Source organism: Malania oleifera, chromosome 5 (assembly GCF_029873635.1).
Source record: "Malania oleifera isolate guangnan ecotype guangnan chromosome 5, ASM2987363v1, whole genome shotgun sequence".
In the NCBI taxonomy this organism is placed as follows: Eukaryota; Viridiplantae; Streptophyta; class Magnoliopsida; order Santalales; family Ximeniaceae; genus Malania; species Malania oleifera.
The window spans coordinates 101,637,464-101,656,097 of record NC_080421.1 but is presented as its reverse complement, the minus strand read 5'-3'; the positions used below and the strand labels follow the sequence as shown (position 1 = coordinate 101,656,097).

Here is an 18,634-nt window from a genome sequence, read left to right as displayed (position 1 = left end):
CAACAGTGCAGCATGCATCCAAAATGTTGTCTCAGTTTTCACATCGAATGTCTCAACTCCTTTTTCCCATAGTTCTTTCAACTCATCTATTAACGGCCTAGGGTAAACATCAATATCATTACCATGTCCCCTCTATCCAGGAATAAGCATGGACATATAAATGAAAGGTTCTTTCATACATCGCCATGGTGACATATTGTATGACATCATCATAACTAACCACACGTTATACGAGTTGTTCATGTTACTAAAAGGATTGAACCCATCTGAAGCAAGGCCAAGTTTGATGTTGCGAGGATAGCTAGCAAACCATAGGTGCATTTTATCAAATTTGGCCAAAACTTCTGAGTCTTCTAGATGACTAAAAGTGTTTTCCTCTTGAAGACATTTCTCTTTATGTCATCTCATACTTGCAACAGTATTTTTGCACATGTACAATCGTTGTAATCATGGTACTAATGGTAAATATCACAAAATTTTTTGGGGGATTTTTTTTACCCTTCTTCTAATTAGTTTTATATCTCGATTCACCATATTCTAGGCACTCGTCCACATTTTCAAGTTCACTATAAAAGAGTGCACAATCATACATACACGCATGTATTGGAGTGTAACCGAGACCCAATTCACGCATGTATATCTTCGCCTCATAAAAGGATTTTGGAAGTGTTTCACCATCAGGCAGTGCCGCCTTAATGTGGTTTAAATGCATGTTGAATGTGCTCTAAGATAACCCATGCATTGTACTTGCAAGAAGAAACTTTATCGGGAACGCCAATTTTAAGAACTTTGTACAGTTTGGGTATAAGGGCACCCGTGCATCCCTCATGAGATTAGTAAATGGTTTACTGAATTGATTTAACGTACTAAGATCGCAGGGTATAGTACCTAGTGAAGTAGATTCATTATTAGTACGCGACACACTGACATCGTTCATGTCCACTGAAATCTCCCTTTGTAAGTCACTTAACATTTTCATTAACCTTTCTGAATGTGTATCACCACCTAGTATATTTGCCCCCTTATCTTCCTCTTCATCATCATCGCTCTGAACTGCATAATCTTTACCGTGGAACATCTATGTTATGTACCTTTTATCCATTCCAAAGTCTAATAGATGTGTATGAACCAAATAAATTTGTTTGAATGTTAAAACATTTCATGAAAGGATACCTTATTCTACTGGTTTTGTCTGCATGAGTACACGCGAACTCTATGAAATCATGTACCCCTTTCACGTATTCTTCCAAAAACCTACCCCGAGCCTTCATCCAACTCTTATCCATGTTCATTAATTACCCTATAAAATATTCAAGTAAATGGTGTTTATTATATTCTCAGAATGTTTATGACACATGCATTGTGAATCCTAAAATCAACCACCTTCCATCTAAAGGTTACGGATCCTATCCCATTTAGGAATGTTGCATTTGCATTGCAGTCAATTGCTCAAATTCCTTCGTTATAATCATTCTAAATTTTGGAAACATCTCCCCATGGCTCTCCAAGTACATGAGATGGCAGAAGTGAACATGTTACTAGTTTTCCATCATTGACAAATTGTCACGACACCTTACTATGCACCCAGAGAACACAAGTAGAGACGCGCTTGAAATATATAATGACAATAAAAAAAATGTGAACAATGACAACAATGTATATAAATACAACTTCCTAAACTGTTCACATTGGACAATTCGAGAAAGGTTTAAATAAAAACATCACTAGTCATAAATGAAGCATATAATTAACATGTTCAATTGATTATTAGTTTAGATAGTATGACTAATAATCAATGGAATTTTAATAATTGATTTGTTTTACATGTATGATGAGGTATGAATGTATAATAACCATTTAAGTTTCAATGAACACATGAAATGACATTAATTAATTTGACATTTTACTTCATATAGAATTTAGTTCTCGGCCTTTCACTAGTCTTTTACATATTTCTGTTCTGAAGGGGTTCTAACCATGCACAATCTCAAACGTTTGTGTTTCCCACCAGACCAAGACACACTAAGTTCAAAGTGAAGCTTTAAACAATGTGAGACCAAAAAGTGTCTATAAACCATTAGGACACTCGACTAGTTTTACATAAGAACTGTTAAGATATTCGTGATCCGGAATAAGGCTTACGTATTAGTGAGTGTTAGTATGTGTGCATGGTTTCAGTTTATACAATGGATGAATTCCATTTATGTATTCAATGTTCTGAATTCAACATAAAAATGCTTAATCATCATGCAACAACCTAGTGTCAACTAATCAGCATGCAGTTCTCAATTTGTTCAATTAACCGGCATGCAACATCCTAGTCAACTAAGTAGCATGCATTTTGCAATTTCTTTATCAAGCATGTAGATGCTTTCAACTCAACCAGCAAGCAATATCTTAGTCATCTATCCAGCATGCAATTCTCAATTTCTGCATCAAGCATGCAGATGCTCAGTTGTATATTTAGAAAAAAAAAAATTTTGCATCAAGCATGTGGATGCTCATTTGTATATTCAGCAATTAAATACGGACACAACATTTTCTGCATCAAGCATACATATGCCAGTTTATATATAACAGTTAATCAACAGGCATATCATTCAAATCAGTATGTCCAAAGAACAGTTAATGCCATAATCATTAAGTAAATTAACCATTCGTCAGTGTTGTCTCAAAAAGTTATAGAACATAAATGCACAAATGAAAATTTAAATAGATGTTGTGATGTTGAATCACTTGGTACAAATACTATATATATATATATATATATATATATATATATATATATATATATAATAAGCATTAATTATATTTTCATGTTAAGTGTTATTCAAATGATTAAACATCAAAAAAAAATTCTTACTTAATAAGAACAATAAAAATAAATAAGTCCATACATATAGTTAGCATAATAGATATTTTTTTTTTTTTTAAGTTTGATTAATCTTAAAAGGATGCCATATGCTAGAAATATTAAATGCTTTTAAAATAATCTACCCATTGGACTAAGGTTTCTAAGGCCAAATTGGTCATTGAACCTTGAAACTTTCATTGACACAATACGTACTATATGGTTGTTCTAGCTTCAAGTTTAGCAAGATAGTGTACTCTTCAAAGGTGGGTGCCAAGTAATTTACATTTATGTGAAGCAACTGTAAGTTAGATTAAATTAAGTTTATTTTATCTTGAGTGATTAGTAATTGAATGAGCTTCTAAATCTGGCTTACTCAACATTAAACGTTTCATTCTTGGAAATTCAGTTCTCGGAATTAAGAGTGCTGTGATGATTTGTTTTATCAACAAAATATGGACATTTATTGCAGAAAAATTGTTGAAGAAACATTTGTGCTTATTTTCGTACATGTTGGTGGGGTTCATCCAACTTTAAAGTAGAGGAAAATCCAAATGCCTACATTGTTGAAGCTTACATTGTCTTCTCATCACAAAAAAGTTGTATTTTCTATTGTATTTCATATTCAAGGGAACTCATTATAACATCTTACAAATAGGTTTAGACTAAATCAAGTTTCTCTAGTCTCACTAATTTTGAATATGAATAACTTTGAGTGAGCTTAAAAAGAACCTTTGGACTAAACTTTTCTACACTTCTATAATTAAGATATATTCTCATCGGGGTTGGGGGTACCTACTAGAAACTTAGAAAGAAAATTGTTTTCAATCTCTTGATATTGGTGTATGCAAAAATATTTTAAAGGGTCTAGTAATTCCAAGCAAGAATTTAGATGGTGATTTGATTCCAAAAACTAAAGAAGATTGGGTTAAAGATGATGATAGACATATTTAATTAAATGCGAAGTCCATAAATGTTTATATTGTCTTTAACTAATGGTGAATTTAATAGTCCTAGGTTGTAATTCAGCTACGAAAATCTAGGACAAACTTGGGTAAATGCATAAAGGAACTAATCAAGTCAATGAATCTAAAGTAAAATTGCTGATGACTGAATATGAAATATTTCAAAATTAAGGAAAGTGAGTCAGTTATTAAGATGTACGATCGATTCTCAAACATCATTAATCTTATATATACATTGCAATTGATATGCACAGCCAGCATGCAATTGATACACAACCAACATGCAATTGATACACACACACACGCACGAACGCTCACACACACACTCACGCACACACACACACACACACACACATACACACTCACATTTGCTGATCACACACATACACACACACAGAGATTGTCACGAACACAAGAACACACACACTATCACACACACACACACACACACTATCACACAAACACTCACACACGCATAGCCAATTACAGAAGAAGAAGAGAACCTACAAGGGAGGAGGGAGGCTCAGCAGCGGAGGCAATGGTAGCGGCGGAGGGACGAGCTCATGGCATCAGCGACGACGGCGGTGGGAGGAGGAAAGAATAGTGGGGGTGGCCAGAGAGAACGACTGTAGGGAGGAAGAGGAAAAGTGGAAGAGGAGATGGGGGTGCTAGAATTTGGGACAAATTTTGGGGAAATCAGCACGGGCTAGGGTTTTAAGATTTTTGGGTATTAGTGACGCTTTATAAGCGCCACTAATACTCCAAAATACTGTCACTAATAGTTTGTACAATTATTTATATATATTTTTAATAAAGAAAACACTATTAGTAATGGTTCTATAAACCGTTACTAATACAAGACTATTAGTGATGGTTGTGAAAAACTGTCACTATTATTCTTCCTAAATTTTTTCTTTTGTATATGTCCACTTTTGATTTTTTTTTCAATAATAAATAAATGGTAAAATCATTTTTATGTTATCCTACCATTTTATCTCATAACCGTCAACAACTACTCTAAAATGATATTTTTCTTTAAATTAATAGTTTTTTAATTAATTTCATATATTCATATAAAAATATATTATTTTATAAAAAAATTCATAATTCTTTTTATTAATTTCATATATTCATATAAAAATATTTTATTTTATAAAATTATTTGTTTATTAATCAATTTTATTACATTATACTTATAGATAATAAACAATTATTGCTCAAAAGCTGCGGAGTATGCGCATTGTGCTTGTCCGTGATTAATGGTTGAACAAAGTGCATGCGCTCTTTCTTTTTCCTACATTCTTTCTTAAGGACATGCTCTTCTCATTGTATTTTATCTTCAACTCATCTAGATTCTCAGTTGTTGTGTCAGTCAGAGTACTGGCTAGGTGTGCCACAACACTATTTCTATCATGTACGTCTTGCTTCCTGAACAATATAAGCAACTGTTCTCCTCTGTCCACTGCTTCGTAGATAGTCTCCGACTGGACGACCCTTCCAAATTGTAATCATCTTAACAAGCAAAATAATTATGAGCAGCTTTGATATTTGAACAAAGCCTGCACGCTATTTCTTTTTCCTACATTTTACTTAAGAACATGCTCTTCTTGTTGTATTTTATCATTAACTCATCCATGATTCTCATTTGTGGTGCCAAGCAGACTAGCTTAGTGTGCGCACATTATTTCTATCCTGTACGACTTGCTTCTTGGACAATATAAGCAACTATTTTCCTCTGTCCACTACTTCAAAGATAGTCTTCGACTGGCCGGCCCTTCCAAATTGTAATCATCTTCATAAGCAATATAAGACTATTAGTGACGGTCTTTCTCTTCAATAATTCTACTTAAGGACATGCTCTTCTCATTGTATTTTATTCAACTCATCCAAATTCTTATTTGTAGTGTCAAGTTGCTTATTGACAATATCAGCAACTGTGATAGTTTTATAGTACTAGTGTTAGTTAGACTGGCTAGGTTAGCGGCCATGTACAACACATTATTTCAATCCTATTTTACTTTCTGGACAATAACGACAACTAATTTTATCAGTCCACTGCTACGAAGCCAGTCTCTGACTGGCTGACCTTTCCAAATTGTAATTATCTTCATGAGCAATTCACCCATAGATATTTGAACCAAGTGCACTATTTCTTTCTCATGCATATCCCATTCCTTTTTACTATGATGAACAACTTCAAAAGATCTCTCAAATTATATTACATCTAAGAAATCAGTCCAATCATTGCAGAACTTTAATACAAATACAAGACTCAAAAAAAAATTGTCGCTAATAATAGTCTATTAGTGATGGTTTCTAAGAACCGTCACTAATATTGTTGACCTTTTTCCAATCAACAAATGCATTATTAGTCACTGTTCTAAAAATCGTGACTAATATAAGACTATTAGTGACGGTTTTTGAAAACCGTTACTAATAATTGACTATTAGTGACAGTTTCTAAGAATCGTCACTAATATTGTTAACCTTTTCCCCAGTTTACAAACACATTATTAGTGACTATTCTACAAATCGTAACTAATACAAGACTATGAGTGATAGTTTTTGAAATCGTTACTAATAATCGACTATTGGTGACGGTTTCTAAGAACCGTAAATAATATTGTTGACCTTTCCCCAGTCAACAAACACAATATTAGTGATGGTTCTACAAAATTGTGACTAATAAAAGACTATTAGTAATGGTTTCTAAGAACCATTACTAATAATGCACTATTAGTGATGGTCCATAAACCGTTACAAATAAAGGCATATTAGTGACAATTTCAAAGTGTCACTAATACCTCAAAAACATTTGTAATATTTTCTTGGGATAGTTTGAGCGCAAAAAGTGATTTCCCACAATAGTTTGAGTGGGAAAACTGGTTTTTAGTGAAGAAAGTATTAGTAACGGTTTGAATTTCATCACTAAAAGTGCAGTATTAGTCATGATTGTTAAAACCATCACTAATAGTTATACTATTAGTGACCAATTGTGCAAACCGTCACTAAATTGCACTTTTAGTGATGAAATTTAAACCATCACTAATACTTTTGTCACTAAAAACTAGTTTTTTTTGTAGTAGGACTTGGGTTAAGGCAACGTAGCTACTATGTTGAGAGCTAGAATTCATGTGTGCTACTGTGTAGAGGTTGAGACTTAGGTTAGGGCAGCCTAGCCGTTGTATTGAGGGGAAAGAACTTTGGTTAGGTTGTGTGTTTTGCTGTGTAGAGGCTGAAGATTAGGGTTGTTGGTAGCATTGTTTTCCTTGTTGGGGCTAGCTTAGCAGCTGCATACAAGAGCATATTGTGATTAAGTGTAGGGGAGGTTGTTTTCTTGAAGATTAACGATTCATGGACCGCCACTAATAGTGATTAAGTGTGAAAGACCACTAAACTATCCAACGACTCCATCAACCCTTCCTCCATCTAATACTCTCCGGCCCCCATCAACACCACACGACTAGCACCTTCATACACCCACACGACGATCATCATCAACACTTCATTGCTGCATTCATCTTGTGATTCAAAGCTTGTATGAAGGACCTATGGTGTGACCTAACTACGTGTGGAACAACGTCAAGTCATCCAAATCAATTCCTTGGTAACTTCAGTACTAGTGCTTGAATCCTTTGCTATATCTTGTGAACCCTTGCTAGTAGATTAAAATCACATCTTTGAATAGCCCATTTGATCCATAGATTGCAATATTGGTACTTACTAGTTAAAATCAATTGTATGAATATTAGTTTGCTAACATAGAATTTTTATTCTTGAATCTTTGAAATAACAACTTTTCAGCATATAATTTGATTCCTTTGTGAGAGAACCAATTGAGACTTAATTGTTGGAAAAGTCATACACCTTTTGAAAATCCTTGAACATATGAAATAAAGCATGATTTCTTGTGTTTATGTTCGGATAATTAAATTCTTAAATTAAAGTGTGTAAGTGTATGTGCTTGTGTGAGGGTTGAATCGTATGACATAGGTCGACCATTCCCGTCCTACATCAGCTCTTATGCATTTTAAAACACACTCACATACACACTAATATTCATACATAAAATACACACACACACACACATTAATATACACATATACTAATATGTGTATTTTATATATATATATACATACATATCCTAATATACACAAAATACTAATACATACATTTCCATACTTGTATGCGTTAATGCATGCTCACATGCAAGCCAAAATTATTCATGTTTATCCTCCCATGCATATATGCACATTAATTCACAACTCAAACACCAAATTATGCATAAAATCCTACTATATCCACATGCATGCATACATCGATGATGACTTATCTGCATTCACACATTTTGATGGACACATATGCATACAAACATCCTACCATGCATACATGCATGCATGCACTCATGATGACACATATGCATCCAATTCGCACATGTTGATGAACATATATATATGCAAACATTCTCCCATGCATACATACATTGTGTGCACTCACAGTGACACACACGCACTCATACATTTTAATGGACACACATGCATGCAAACATTTTACCAAATATGCATGCACTCACACAAGTACATGTATGCATTCAAACACTCATCCATATATAAACACATATGTAGCCATAAACTTCATGACTCAGGTAAAGATCAGAGAACTTTCTGTACATTATCCTCCATAGAATAAGTTCTATCGAGTGTTTTTAATCCATTTGTGATGTGTGTGAACCGAGTGAATATGGATGTGATTGATTCTCCTTCATCTATTCTAAAATTTCATATTCTTTTACTAACATGTAAATTTTTGACTTCTTAACTTGGGAAGACCTTGAGCTTATCCCAAATTTATTTTGCCGTTTTGCATCAACAAATGCAATTGTACTCATCATCGCTTAGTGCACAATAAAGAAAATTATGTGTCTTAAAATTAAGTTGTACTAACCTAACTTCTATGGTTGACAACTCTTCTATCGATTTCAGTACTTCTTCGTCCTTATCATTGTTCTTGGTGAAGATGAAGTCTTCGTTTGTGATGACCTGCCACATCTCAAGATTATGTGACTGAATGAAGATGGTCATTCTATTCTTCCATGCTGGGTAGTTATTTTCGTTGAACCTTGGTGGACGATCAACAGATTGTCCCTAGGAAGAAGTGTTCACTATATACTACATTGATCTTTTCACTCTAGAAATTACTACGATAATATAAGTGCCTTGCTTTGATACCAATTGTTGGCTCTAGAGTCGAGTCTAGAGGGGGGGGGGGGATGAATAGATTTTTTTGCGTATTTTTGCCTTTCTCTACAAAATATAAAATCTTGGCAAGATGCAAATGATTATATCACAGCATATATAATTTAAACCATGCACAAGATATAAATTAAAGAGTAGGGAAGAAAAACTCAACGAGCAATATTAACGTGGTTTAGCCCCTTACTTACGTCCATGCCTTGAGACACACTCAAGGATTCTCAATCCACTATCACAATCTCCTTCATTGGTGGAGAAACCTTTACACTACAAGGAAACAAATCCCTTTATTCTCACACAGAACCTTTCCAAGGGAATCACTCCCTTAATGCTCACCCAAAGCCTTCACATAAGAACAAATCCCTTTTGCTCACACAGAACCTTCACATGGGAACCAATTCCTATTGCTCACACAGAGACTTTACAAGGGAACAAATCTCTTAACACTTGGTTCACAAAGAACCCTTACAAGATGAAAATGATTTACAAAAACAATGCTCATTGAATGAGCTAATATATAATACAATACAAAACAATTCCTAATCTCTCAAGTAATGAATCATAACAAGATTAGAGAGTAAGAGAGATATTGAGCACAAAAATGATGAACTAAAATATAGTGTGCTTGGAGATGATAATCACTGAATGTTAATTACTAAGATGAATCATTAAACAAGTCTTTGGCCTTGTATATATAGGCAAATCAAACTACTAGACATTTTATGGCCATTGGCTTTATAAAATATTTAATACTTTGAAAACTAACTGTTTATAGCTGTTGGGTTTAAAATCCCAATGCAAACCATTGACGGATTCCCCAAACCGTTGGTGATTTCCCCTTAAACCATGGACAATTTCTTTCAGGCTAAATTCCATTAAACTCTCTGCCTGAAACTGTCGATGCATCTGGGCCAAACCATCGATGGTTTGCCCTGTTTCTTCATTAACTTAATTTTAAGGTGCATGAATGAGGTTTTAACTCAATCGGGACCAAGTCAATTGAAGATTATAGTACGAAGATCATTTAAAACTTTTCCCTTGTAAAAACATAGTAAGTATAGGATATTTATATAAAACTCTTTGTTTTATTCTTTGAAAACTCATAAGTATAGAACTTATGATTTGGTGATATCCTATATACTAGTATGCATATGCAATTGCTCAACTCTTGCTCAATAAACATGTGCGAAATGGAACTACAAGAGTTACAACAAATATTACCTCAAACACTCCCCATTACATTTGATTCTTCATTAGCTTTATTGGACGTGCTTAAGTTCTTTTGAGTGATTGTTCACTTTGATCATTCCTACTTGAATGTCCACTCAATCTTTGCATTTAATCCTGTATCTCATGTCCAACCTATATTAACTTGATATGCAAAGATTAATTTGACTTATAACCACTAATGGGTTGTTATCATCAAAACATGATAATTAGGATCATGTAGCCACTTGGGCTAACAAACGCTTATGCATCTATGCATGCATGCAAAACACACCCATGCATACATGCAGAAGACACTTCCATGTACAAACTACAACATGCATACATGCATTCACACACCATGCATACATATGCACACTGCCACGTGCACCAATACACACTCACCTGCATTGAGAAGAAACACACTCACAGAACCAAAGGAGAGAGAGAGAGAGAGAGAGAGAGAGAGAGAGAGAGAGAGAGAGAGAGAGAGAGAGAGAGAGAGAGAGAGAGAGAGAGAGAGAGAGACTCATGCATCCATGCATGCATACAAAACACACCCATGCATACATGCAGAAGACACTTCCATGTACAGACTACAACATGCATACATGCATTCACACACCATGCATACACATATGCACACTACCACTTGCACCAATACATACACTCACCCTCATTGAGAAGAAACACACTCACATAACCAAAGGAGAGAGAGAGAGAGAGAGAGAGGAGAGTGAAGAGATAGAGAGAGCTTGGGAGAGGGAGCAAAATTAAAAGACCTGAGAGCAGGCTAGCAATATGATGGGAAAGTGAGTTGGTTGGGTGTTGGTTTAGGTGGGATTTTTTAGGGCCTTTTTAAGGCTTAAGGAGGTTGGGGTAGGTGGAGGAACGGGTATGGAGGCTTCTAAGGGTGTTTGGGGGGGGGGTGGTAAGAGGAGGAGAAAACGAGGATAATAGCCGAAAAAATCATTGTAGTTATGATGTCAAAGATGCACTAGAGACTTTGGGGAAGAAGATAGGGGGTCAAGCCAAAACAAAACCATTTTGGTCCTCCCTATTGTATATGTTTTTAATTTAAAAAATACACCAAATGACGCCATTACACTTATAGTTAGGGGCGTGTGCGCATGCACCTACGTGTGGTTGTCACATATGAGTGCATACATTCACACACTTTCCTTTTAAATTATATTTAATTTTTAATTTCAAAATTAAAATGGTACCTTTTCAACCATCATGTGTGTGTTCGTACTTGCATGTAAGTATCCACTAGTACATGAAGCCACATGCTAGTTTTTTTTTTATTTAATTTTTTTAAAAAATTAATTTATTAATATTTTTATTTTTTTATTTTAATATTTAATTTATTTAAAAAAATTAATTATTAAATTAAAAGATATGACAAGTGGGATCCACCAAAATGGCAAAACAATTCTAGAAATGTCTGAAAATGTCATAAAACTATAGAAAAGATAGGTTTTACCTCGATTTTTTTTGCATGAGGTCAAAATCACTGCCCAATGCATCCTTGCCATTTCAGGTTGTCCCAGTCCATCCCCTGTAATCAAGAATTGGCAAAAAGAATGCAGAAAAGTTAGAAATGCCAAGGGTTTTGCCTCGATTTTTGTGTGCAATGTCAAAATCGCTATCAAACCCATCCTTTCCATTTCGAACTATCACACATCACCCAGTGCAAATAGGATTAGCAAAAATAAAGTAAAAAATAAAAAAATGGCATGGTTTTTGGCTCGATTTTCGTAAGGTAAAAAACACTGTGAGATCCCTCCTTACCATTTTAGACTATCAAATAGCACCTAGTGCAATCATAATTGGAAAAAAAAAAGTAAAAAAGTAAGAAATGATGGGAGTTTTGCCTTAATTTTTTTACACAAGGTCAAAATCATTGTTTGACCCTTCCTTCCCATTTTGGACTATCCTAGATCACCCAATGCAATTGAAATTGGCAAAAAGAGCTAGAGGTAATAGGGGTTTTACCTCAATTTTTGTGCATAAGGATAAAAATACTATCAAATCTCTCCTTATAATTTTGGATTGCCTTGAATCCCGATGTAGTCTAAAATGGAAAAAATAGAGCAAAAAATCTTGAAATAACATGATCTTTGCCACAATATTTGTACACTAGGTTAAAAACACTATCACCCCTCCTTACCGTTTCAGACTGTCTTAAAACACTCAATATAACAAAAAAATGACTTAGAAGAAGCAAAAAAAATCTAAAATAAGTAATAACAACTAGAGAGGGATAATTAGGGCTCACCGATCTCCATTTTAGTCATTCAAACAAACACAAACTTTTCTTTGGTTTGACTTGTAGCCAAAGACATTGTTGATTGTAATGAGATTACTATTTTCTCTAGTCCAAGTGAATGAAATAGAGAATTAGAGATATCACAAAAGTTTTTGCAAATGATTAAAACATGAAGATCAAACATGTGGTTCATGTGGAAAGAGACTTCATTACAAAAGATAGAATTCAGTATATCTCATCGATTCAAAAGTGATGGAGTTTAAGGACATGCTCATTTGATTAAGTTAGTTAAAAAGGTTGAAAACAATGAATAGCAACATCAACAAAGAAGGATCATCACTACCAAGGGCCCTACTTAGTGAACACAATTTTCTTGGAGAAGCTATAATTTCAACTAAGAGGAATCTCAAATTTTTTTTATGATGTAAACAAGAAAGTCCAAGTCTTACAGTTTTATCTTTTAAATGATGTAATAACCATTTGAAAAGCAATAAAGTTCAGATTTTCACCTCAATATGTCTTTAATCTCAACTATGACTTCATTAATATTCATGGGAGATGATCTTTGTGAAAACAAAGGGCAAAGTAAAAGAAAAGAAGAGAAAATTAAAACATATGATTATTGCAAAAAAAAAAAAAGTTTCTTAAGATATCATCATAGTGACATTTAAACTACGAATGGACTTAATCACTTCAAAAGGGGTACGTAGGTAGCCTATCAAATGAAATGATAGGTTTATTCCAAACAGTCACAAAGTTAATGTCTCCAATGAGAATTTGATGCTTGTCATTTTTTCTTAAAAATCAAAGCTTACAATTAAACCAAAAATTGGAATTTGGGATAAAGTTGTGCAGCTAATACTAGAGCAGTTAAGGAAGATTTTTGAAGTTCCAAAAGATATTAATTGGCGCAGTTTTGAGGGAATGGATGTCATTTTCAAAAGTCATTCATTTGTGCTACGATTTCGTATTATGTTTCATAAAGAATAGTGAGGGTATTATCATAACAATCAACAATGATCTTGATATTGTTATAGTGACCTAAATATGCCTTCCAAAAACTTTTCACCTTCAATTTCCTATCCTATCATTTGGAATTCAAAACATAAACTATTTGCAGAGTGTTTAGAAAAATAGTTGATAACTAAGATGCAAAAAAGATATGTTTTAGTGAAGCTGATGATAAGAATTGACATACAAGTTTTGACAGTTTTGGAAACCCTTGTGAAAGTGCATAGCTAAAGTCATGATTTGAGTTATGAAGGTGCAATCCTTATTCTTACCATTGGAGTTTGGTCAAAAATGACATCTCTATCTTTTGCTAACAACTTATTTAAAAAATGTTAGCAAAAATGGGGCAGTTGTCATAGTTGTTTTTTGACCAAAAACAATCTTAATCCAAATGAAGGTATGAAAAATTATAGAAAAAATAAAGAGGAAAAAAAAATTTGCAGTAGGCAGTTGATTGACCACCACTACAAAAAAAAAAAAAAAAAAAAGGCTTTTTAGTAATGAAACTATTAGTGACAGAACTAAAATCGTCACTAATAACAAGCCATTAGTGACGAAAATAAAATTCACCACTAATAGTCAACGTATTAGTGATGAAAATATAAACCATCACTAATGGCTCATTATTAGTGATGAGAATGAAATCGTCATTAATACTTTCATCACTAAAAGAAGAGTTCCTGCTCAAACTATCATGAGAAAATATTAGCAATGATTTTTTGGGTATTAGTGACGAAAATGTTCGTCACTAATAGTGGATTATTAGTGACAATTGTGATCCTTATTAGTGACGGTTTTTAAAAACCGTCACTAATAATTATGTTTTAGTGACAATTTTTAAAAACCGTCACTAATAGTTGGGTTTTAGTGACGGTTTTTGAAACCGTCACTAAAAACCTTATTCAGAAGGGTATTATTTCCCCTTCACGCTGAAACTTGAGAACCCCCAAAACTCCTCCTCACCCAGTTCCCTTGTGTGAAACCCTCGTCCCTATCCTCCCTACATCGCTACCAACCACTGGACACACCATCGCGCAGTGCCGCCGCTACCCACTGCCGCCTGCAAAGTCCGCCTCCTCCTCCCCCTCCGCATGCAAATGTTACTCTGTTTAAATAATTTTTTTATAAATGTAATTTTAACTTGTATGATTTTTAATTAATGTATGTCTTCTAGATTGTGTTTTATATTTTTAAGATTTACAATGTCTTTGCATTAGCATCATGCCATATTTTTGTTTCTGTTTTTGTTTTTGTTTTTATGATCCAGCACTCTCATCTTGAGTCTAATTTCTTTGCTGTGAATTGGTAAAGATTTGCATGATAAGATTTAGAAAATCTTATTTCTAAGTGGTGCGTAAAAGTTAGGTGCTCAATGCAAACATTTTAACTTATTACCCAAACCCTTATGGATTCACCAATTTAGTGATGACTTTATCTTTTAGCATTTTGGCCCTTTTTTTTTTTTTCCTAAGATTATTAGCTAGAATGTTAGAGGTTTAGGGGGAGATAGGGGAGTACTCTTATAAAGGAAGTGTTGTTTAAGCACTCCTTGGACACTGTGTTGATTTAGGAACTAAACTGGAGATGATTGATCGAGGGATCATTAAAAGTTTTTGAGGTGGTCGGTGTGGGGAGTGGGACTTCTTACCATCTTGTGGTGCTTCAGACGTTATTCTTATCATGTGGAACTTCTATTTATAAAGTGGGTAGTTTAGTGGGTTTCTTTTCCCTCTCAGTTCTTGTCGAAGTGAAAATGAGGGTTTAGTGGTGAGTTTCCTCAGTGTATGGTCCATCTACGTGTAATTTATGGAGTGTGCTCTGGGTTGAGCTTTGTTTTATTTTTTTGGGTTTTGTTCCCCTAGGTGGGTAGTATGTGGGGATTTTAACAAGGTGAGATTTTCCGAAAGGACGAGAGGTTGGGAGTTAGTGCTAGTATGCAACATTTTGACTTGTTGATCAGGGAGTGTGGTCTTAGAGATTTTCTATTGTGCAATGCTACCAATAGTTGGTCTGTCGGGGGGAGGAGGGCTAGGGTTGCGGCTAGTAGATTAGATAGGTTCTTGTTTTGTAGTGTGATTGGGAGGACGGATTTTATAATCTCTCCCAAACTTGAAATATATATGTTTTTTTTGTCACAAATCAACTACCACCACCATGCTCACAAGTAGAATGACTTGTGCAAACTAAACCTACATGAAACGAGATCCAAACTGAGTGGGGTCAATCTCAACCAGATTCTTATTCACAATCTCATTCAAAGTTATCTTAGGTCTACCCCTACCCGTTCTACTCCCCCTCACAGTAAGCAGCCCAATCCTCCTCACTAGTGCATTTAGCCAATGTTGCACATGCTCAAACCATCTGAGTCACCCCTCTCTATTTTATCTTTTATAGGAGCTACGCGTAACTTACTGCAAATATATTCAATGCTTATTTACCTTTTTAAAGTTATGCCACTCCTCCACCTTAACATTCTCATCTCGAAAGTTTTTACTTTTTGGATATGCATTTCTTAGTTGTCCAACATTCCACTCCATATAGCATACGAAGGACAAAATAAAAAGGTCAGATTGAAAAGCATTTTCCTCCTTTAGGAGTGTCCTAAAGGCAAGTATGCCTCCCTCTGCATGGATTTTGCAGCAAACTCTTGCCACCAAGATTAGGCCTGATTTTTCTTGCAGCAAGTATCTTACCGTAAGCACTTCGATAGTAACACAGGGAAGAGCAACCTGTTGATTTCCTCACAAACAACATAGAAAATAGAAATTACAGGTGTTGTTTGCAGATTATCACAGAAGAGGTAAGAAAAGAAGGAAAAAGAAGAATGAACATTTTTCGCTAGATCTTAGGTTTGCCTTCTGAATAAAGGGTCACAGACCACTAAGGGTGTAAGTTCCTACTGTTAAAACTAAGAAACAAACACCTCGGCTAATTAAATTTTCCCAGCATAAGTCAGAGAACTATGAGATTATGATAAAATCTATATTGTCCCTACCAGTCATTTCCTGTACTGATTGCAAAACCTTTTAACAGACTCCACGCAGGTTATTTAAATATAAAGAACAAAAAAGTAATAAAACAAAATAAAGACAGATGAAGGCAATTGACTTTCACTCATTCAGCTTTGCTGTAATTATACTGTTGCAGTAAAACAGTTTGAAAACATTGAAGCAATGAAATTTGACACCAGCAAACAAATATTTGAGGATACTTTGGCTTCCAAAAGTTGACAAGCTACAACTGCCTTAACTGACATATATCCCCAGCACCAAATCCCAGCCTTGGAAGACCAATTTTCCCATGATAAACATTCAACAGCTCAGGAACATTGTTCTGATACTTTCTCACGAACTCAGCTAAGAACTTCTTATCAGAGAGAACTGTAAAGGTGGCCAAAGACAAATCCTTCTTTATAAAGCCCTTCAACTGCAGAATTGTAATGACCAAACACCTTGGAACAATTCTATTCTCTAAACTATAACTGAGAACCACCGGGCATCTTGCAACAGCAGAAGACTGCCAACCCATTTTATTGACAAGGAAATCCATCACAGACTCAATTTTCTTCTCAGATGTAATCATGCATAAAGGATACCTTCTGAAAACAGATTGGATCTCATCCTCAGACCAACCCCACCTCCTATAAACCTCCAATTTACGTTCACGAGTTGATTTGCTCATTGTAAAAAAATAATTCATTGCATTGATAAAGTTTGATTTCTTAGCACTGAATCCCAAATTGATAACCTCCTTTAACATGATATGGAACTTGTCTGGACTAAAGAGCAACATATTGGGTGCACAAGATACCAGTGCTGAAACAAAGGACTGAGGTATTCCAAATTCTCTCAAGACTGAAATATTGGGACCAATCTCTTTTAGCAAATTCGTTCTAAACAACCGTTGAGAGCGCTTCACAGCTCGAAGGATTTCTTCATCACTGAGGAGAACCACATTCTTCAGGAAATTATAATAAGGGATAAGCTTGTTCTCTACACTGCATAAAAAGAGTACTGGATTTTTGGAAAAGATCTGCGCAAGGTCAGCTCCTGAAGCCCCGACAGAAAGGAAAAACTCAAGTTTAGGCAAAAGGGTTTTCTCAGGATTAGATAAAAGTACGGTTGGGCGCCTCCGGACGACCATGGAGATGTGCGTTTGGGTAAATCCATGGTTTCTGAAGAAAGTGAGGACTGAGTTCGGCCTATCTGGGTTCTGAAAACTCAGATTCTTGGAGACAGAGAGGGCAGTTGCCGGTGACAACCCACAGGAGTCTATGAGGTAAGAAACAGTGAAAGAGGGGTGTTGGGCGTCTTCTGGCACTGAGCGTCTGCTGATAAGTGAACTTTTGAATCGAAAAAAACTCAATTGGATGAATGGATCTCTCTCAATCCTACCTAGTGGAACTAGTTTCTTGAAAAATGCATTAAACATTGCTGAAGAAATTGAAAATCTCTACTCAAAAACATTAAAAAAAGGCTATTCCTTCCGATGTTTTGGTTGATTGAGTAGCAGAAATGGTACCTGTGTGAAACCCTCGACGTGATAGCCGACAGGAATCGCAGATTGAAACCCACAACAGCCCATTACTGCCGTCATTTGAACCAACACCAAACGAATCCGCATCAACCTCGGGAACTAAAGGGCAACCCATATCTGATGAACACCCCGATACCCCAGCTGTAGCCGCCCTTCTTCTTCTTGTTGCCGAGCAAGATCCCTTCCCCACTTTATTTTTTGGTTTTTTGTTTTTGTTTTCTAAATCTAAAACGCCCAATAGAAATATTGATGTGGTGTGCAGGAAAATTAAAAAATAGAACAAAATTAAAAAATCCGATCAAATCAAATTAAAATTTTGATTAATAAGTTGTTCGATTTCAGTTCAGCAGCTACAGCTTCAGTTCATTCAATTACACTTTATATATAAATGATAGTTTCATCTCTTCATTTCCGCCTTTATTTTTAATTTTTACATTAGTGGAAAGGACAAAAAAAAAGAGGATAAATTGGTCATTTTATTTGTAAAAAATACTAATGGAGTGCTAGTGATATTTTTTGGAGTGTCAAGAACATATGTCAG

General features: G+C 34.9%; 1 protein-coding gene across 1 annotated transcript; it reads right to left on the bottom strand.

The window, feature by feature from the left end:
- Positions 1–16,651: 16,651 nt before the first annotated feature.
- LOC131155575 (transcription termination factor MTERF8, chloroplastic-like) lies at positions 16,652–18,082 on the bottom strand. The gene has a single exon (XM_058108800.1). It carries the CDS (start codon positions 17,986–17,988, stop codon positions 16,792–16,794), a length of 1,197 nt encoding a protein of 398 aa, XP_057964783.1. The 5' UTR covers positions 17,989–18,082; the 3' UTR covers positions 16,652–16,791.
- Positions 18,083–18,634: the final 552 nt, after the last annotated feature.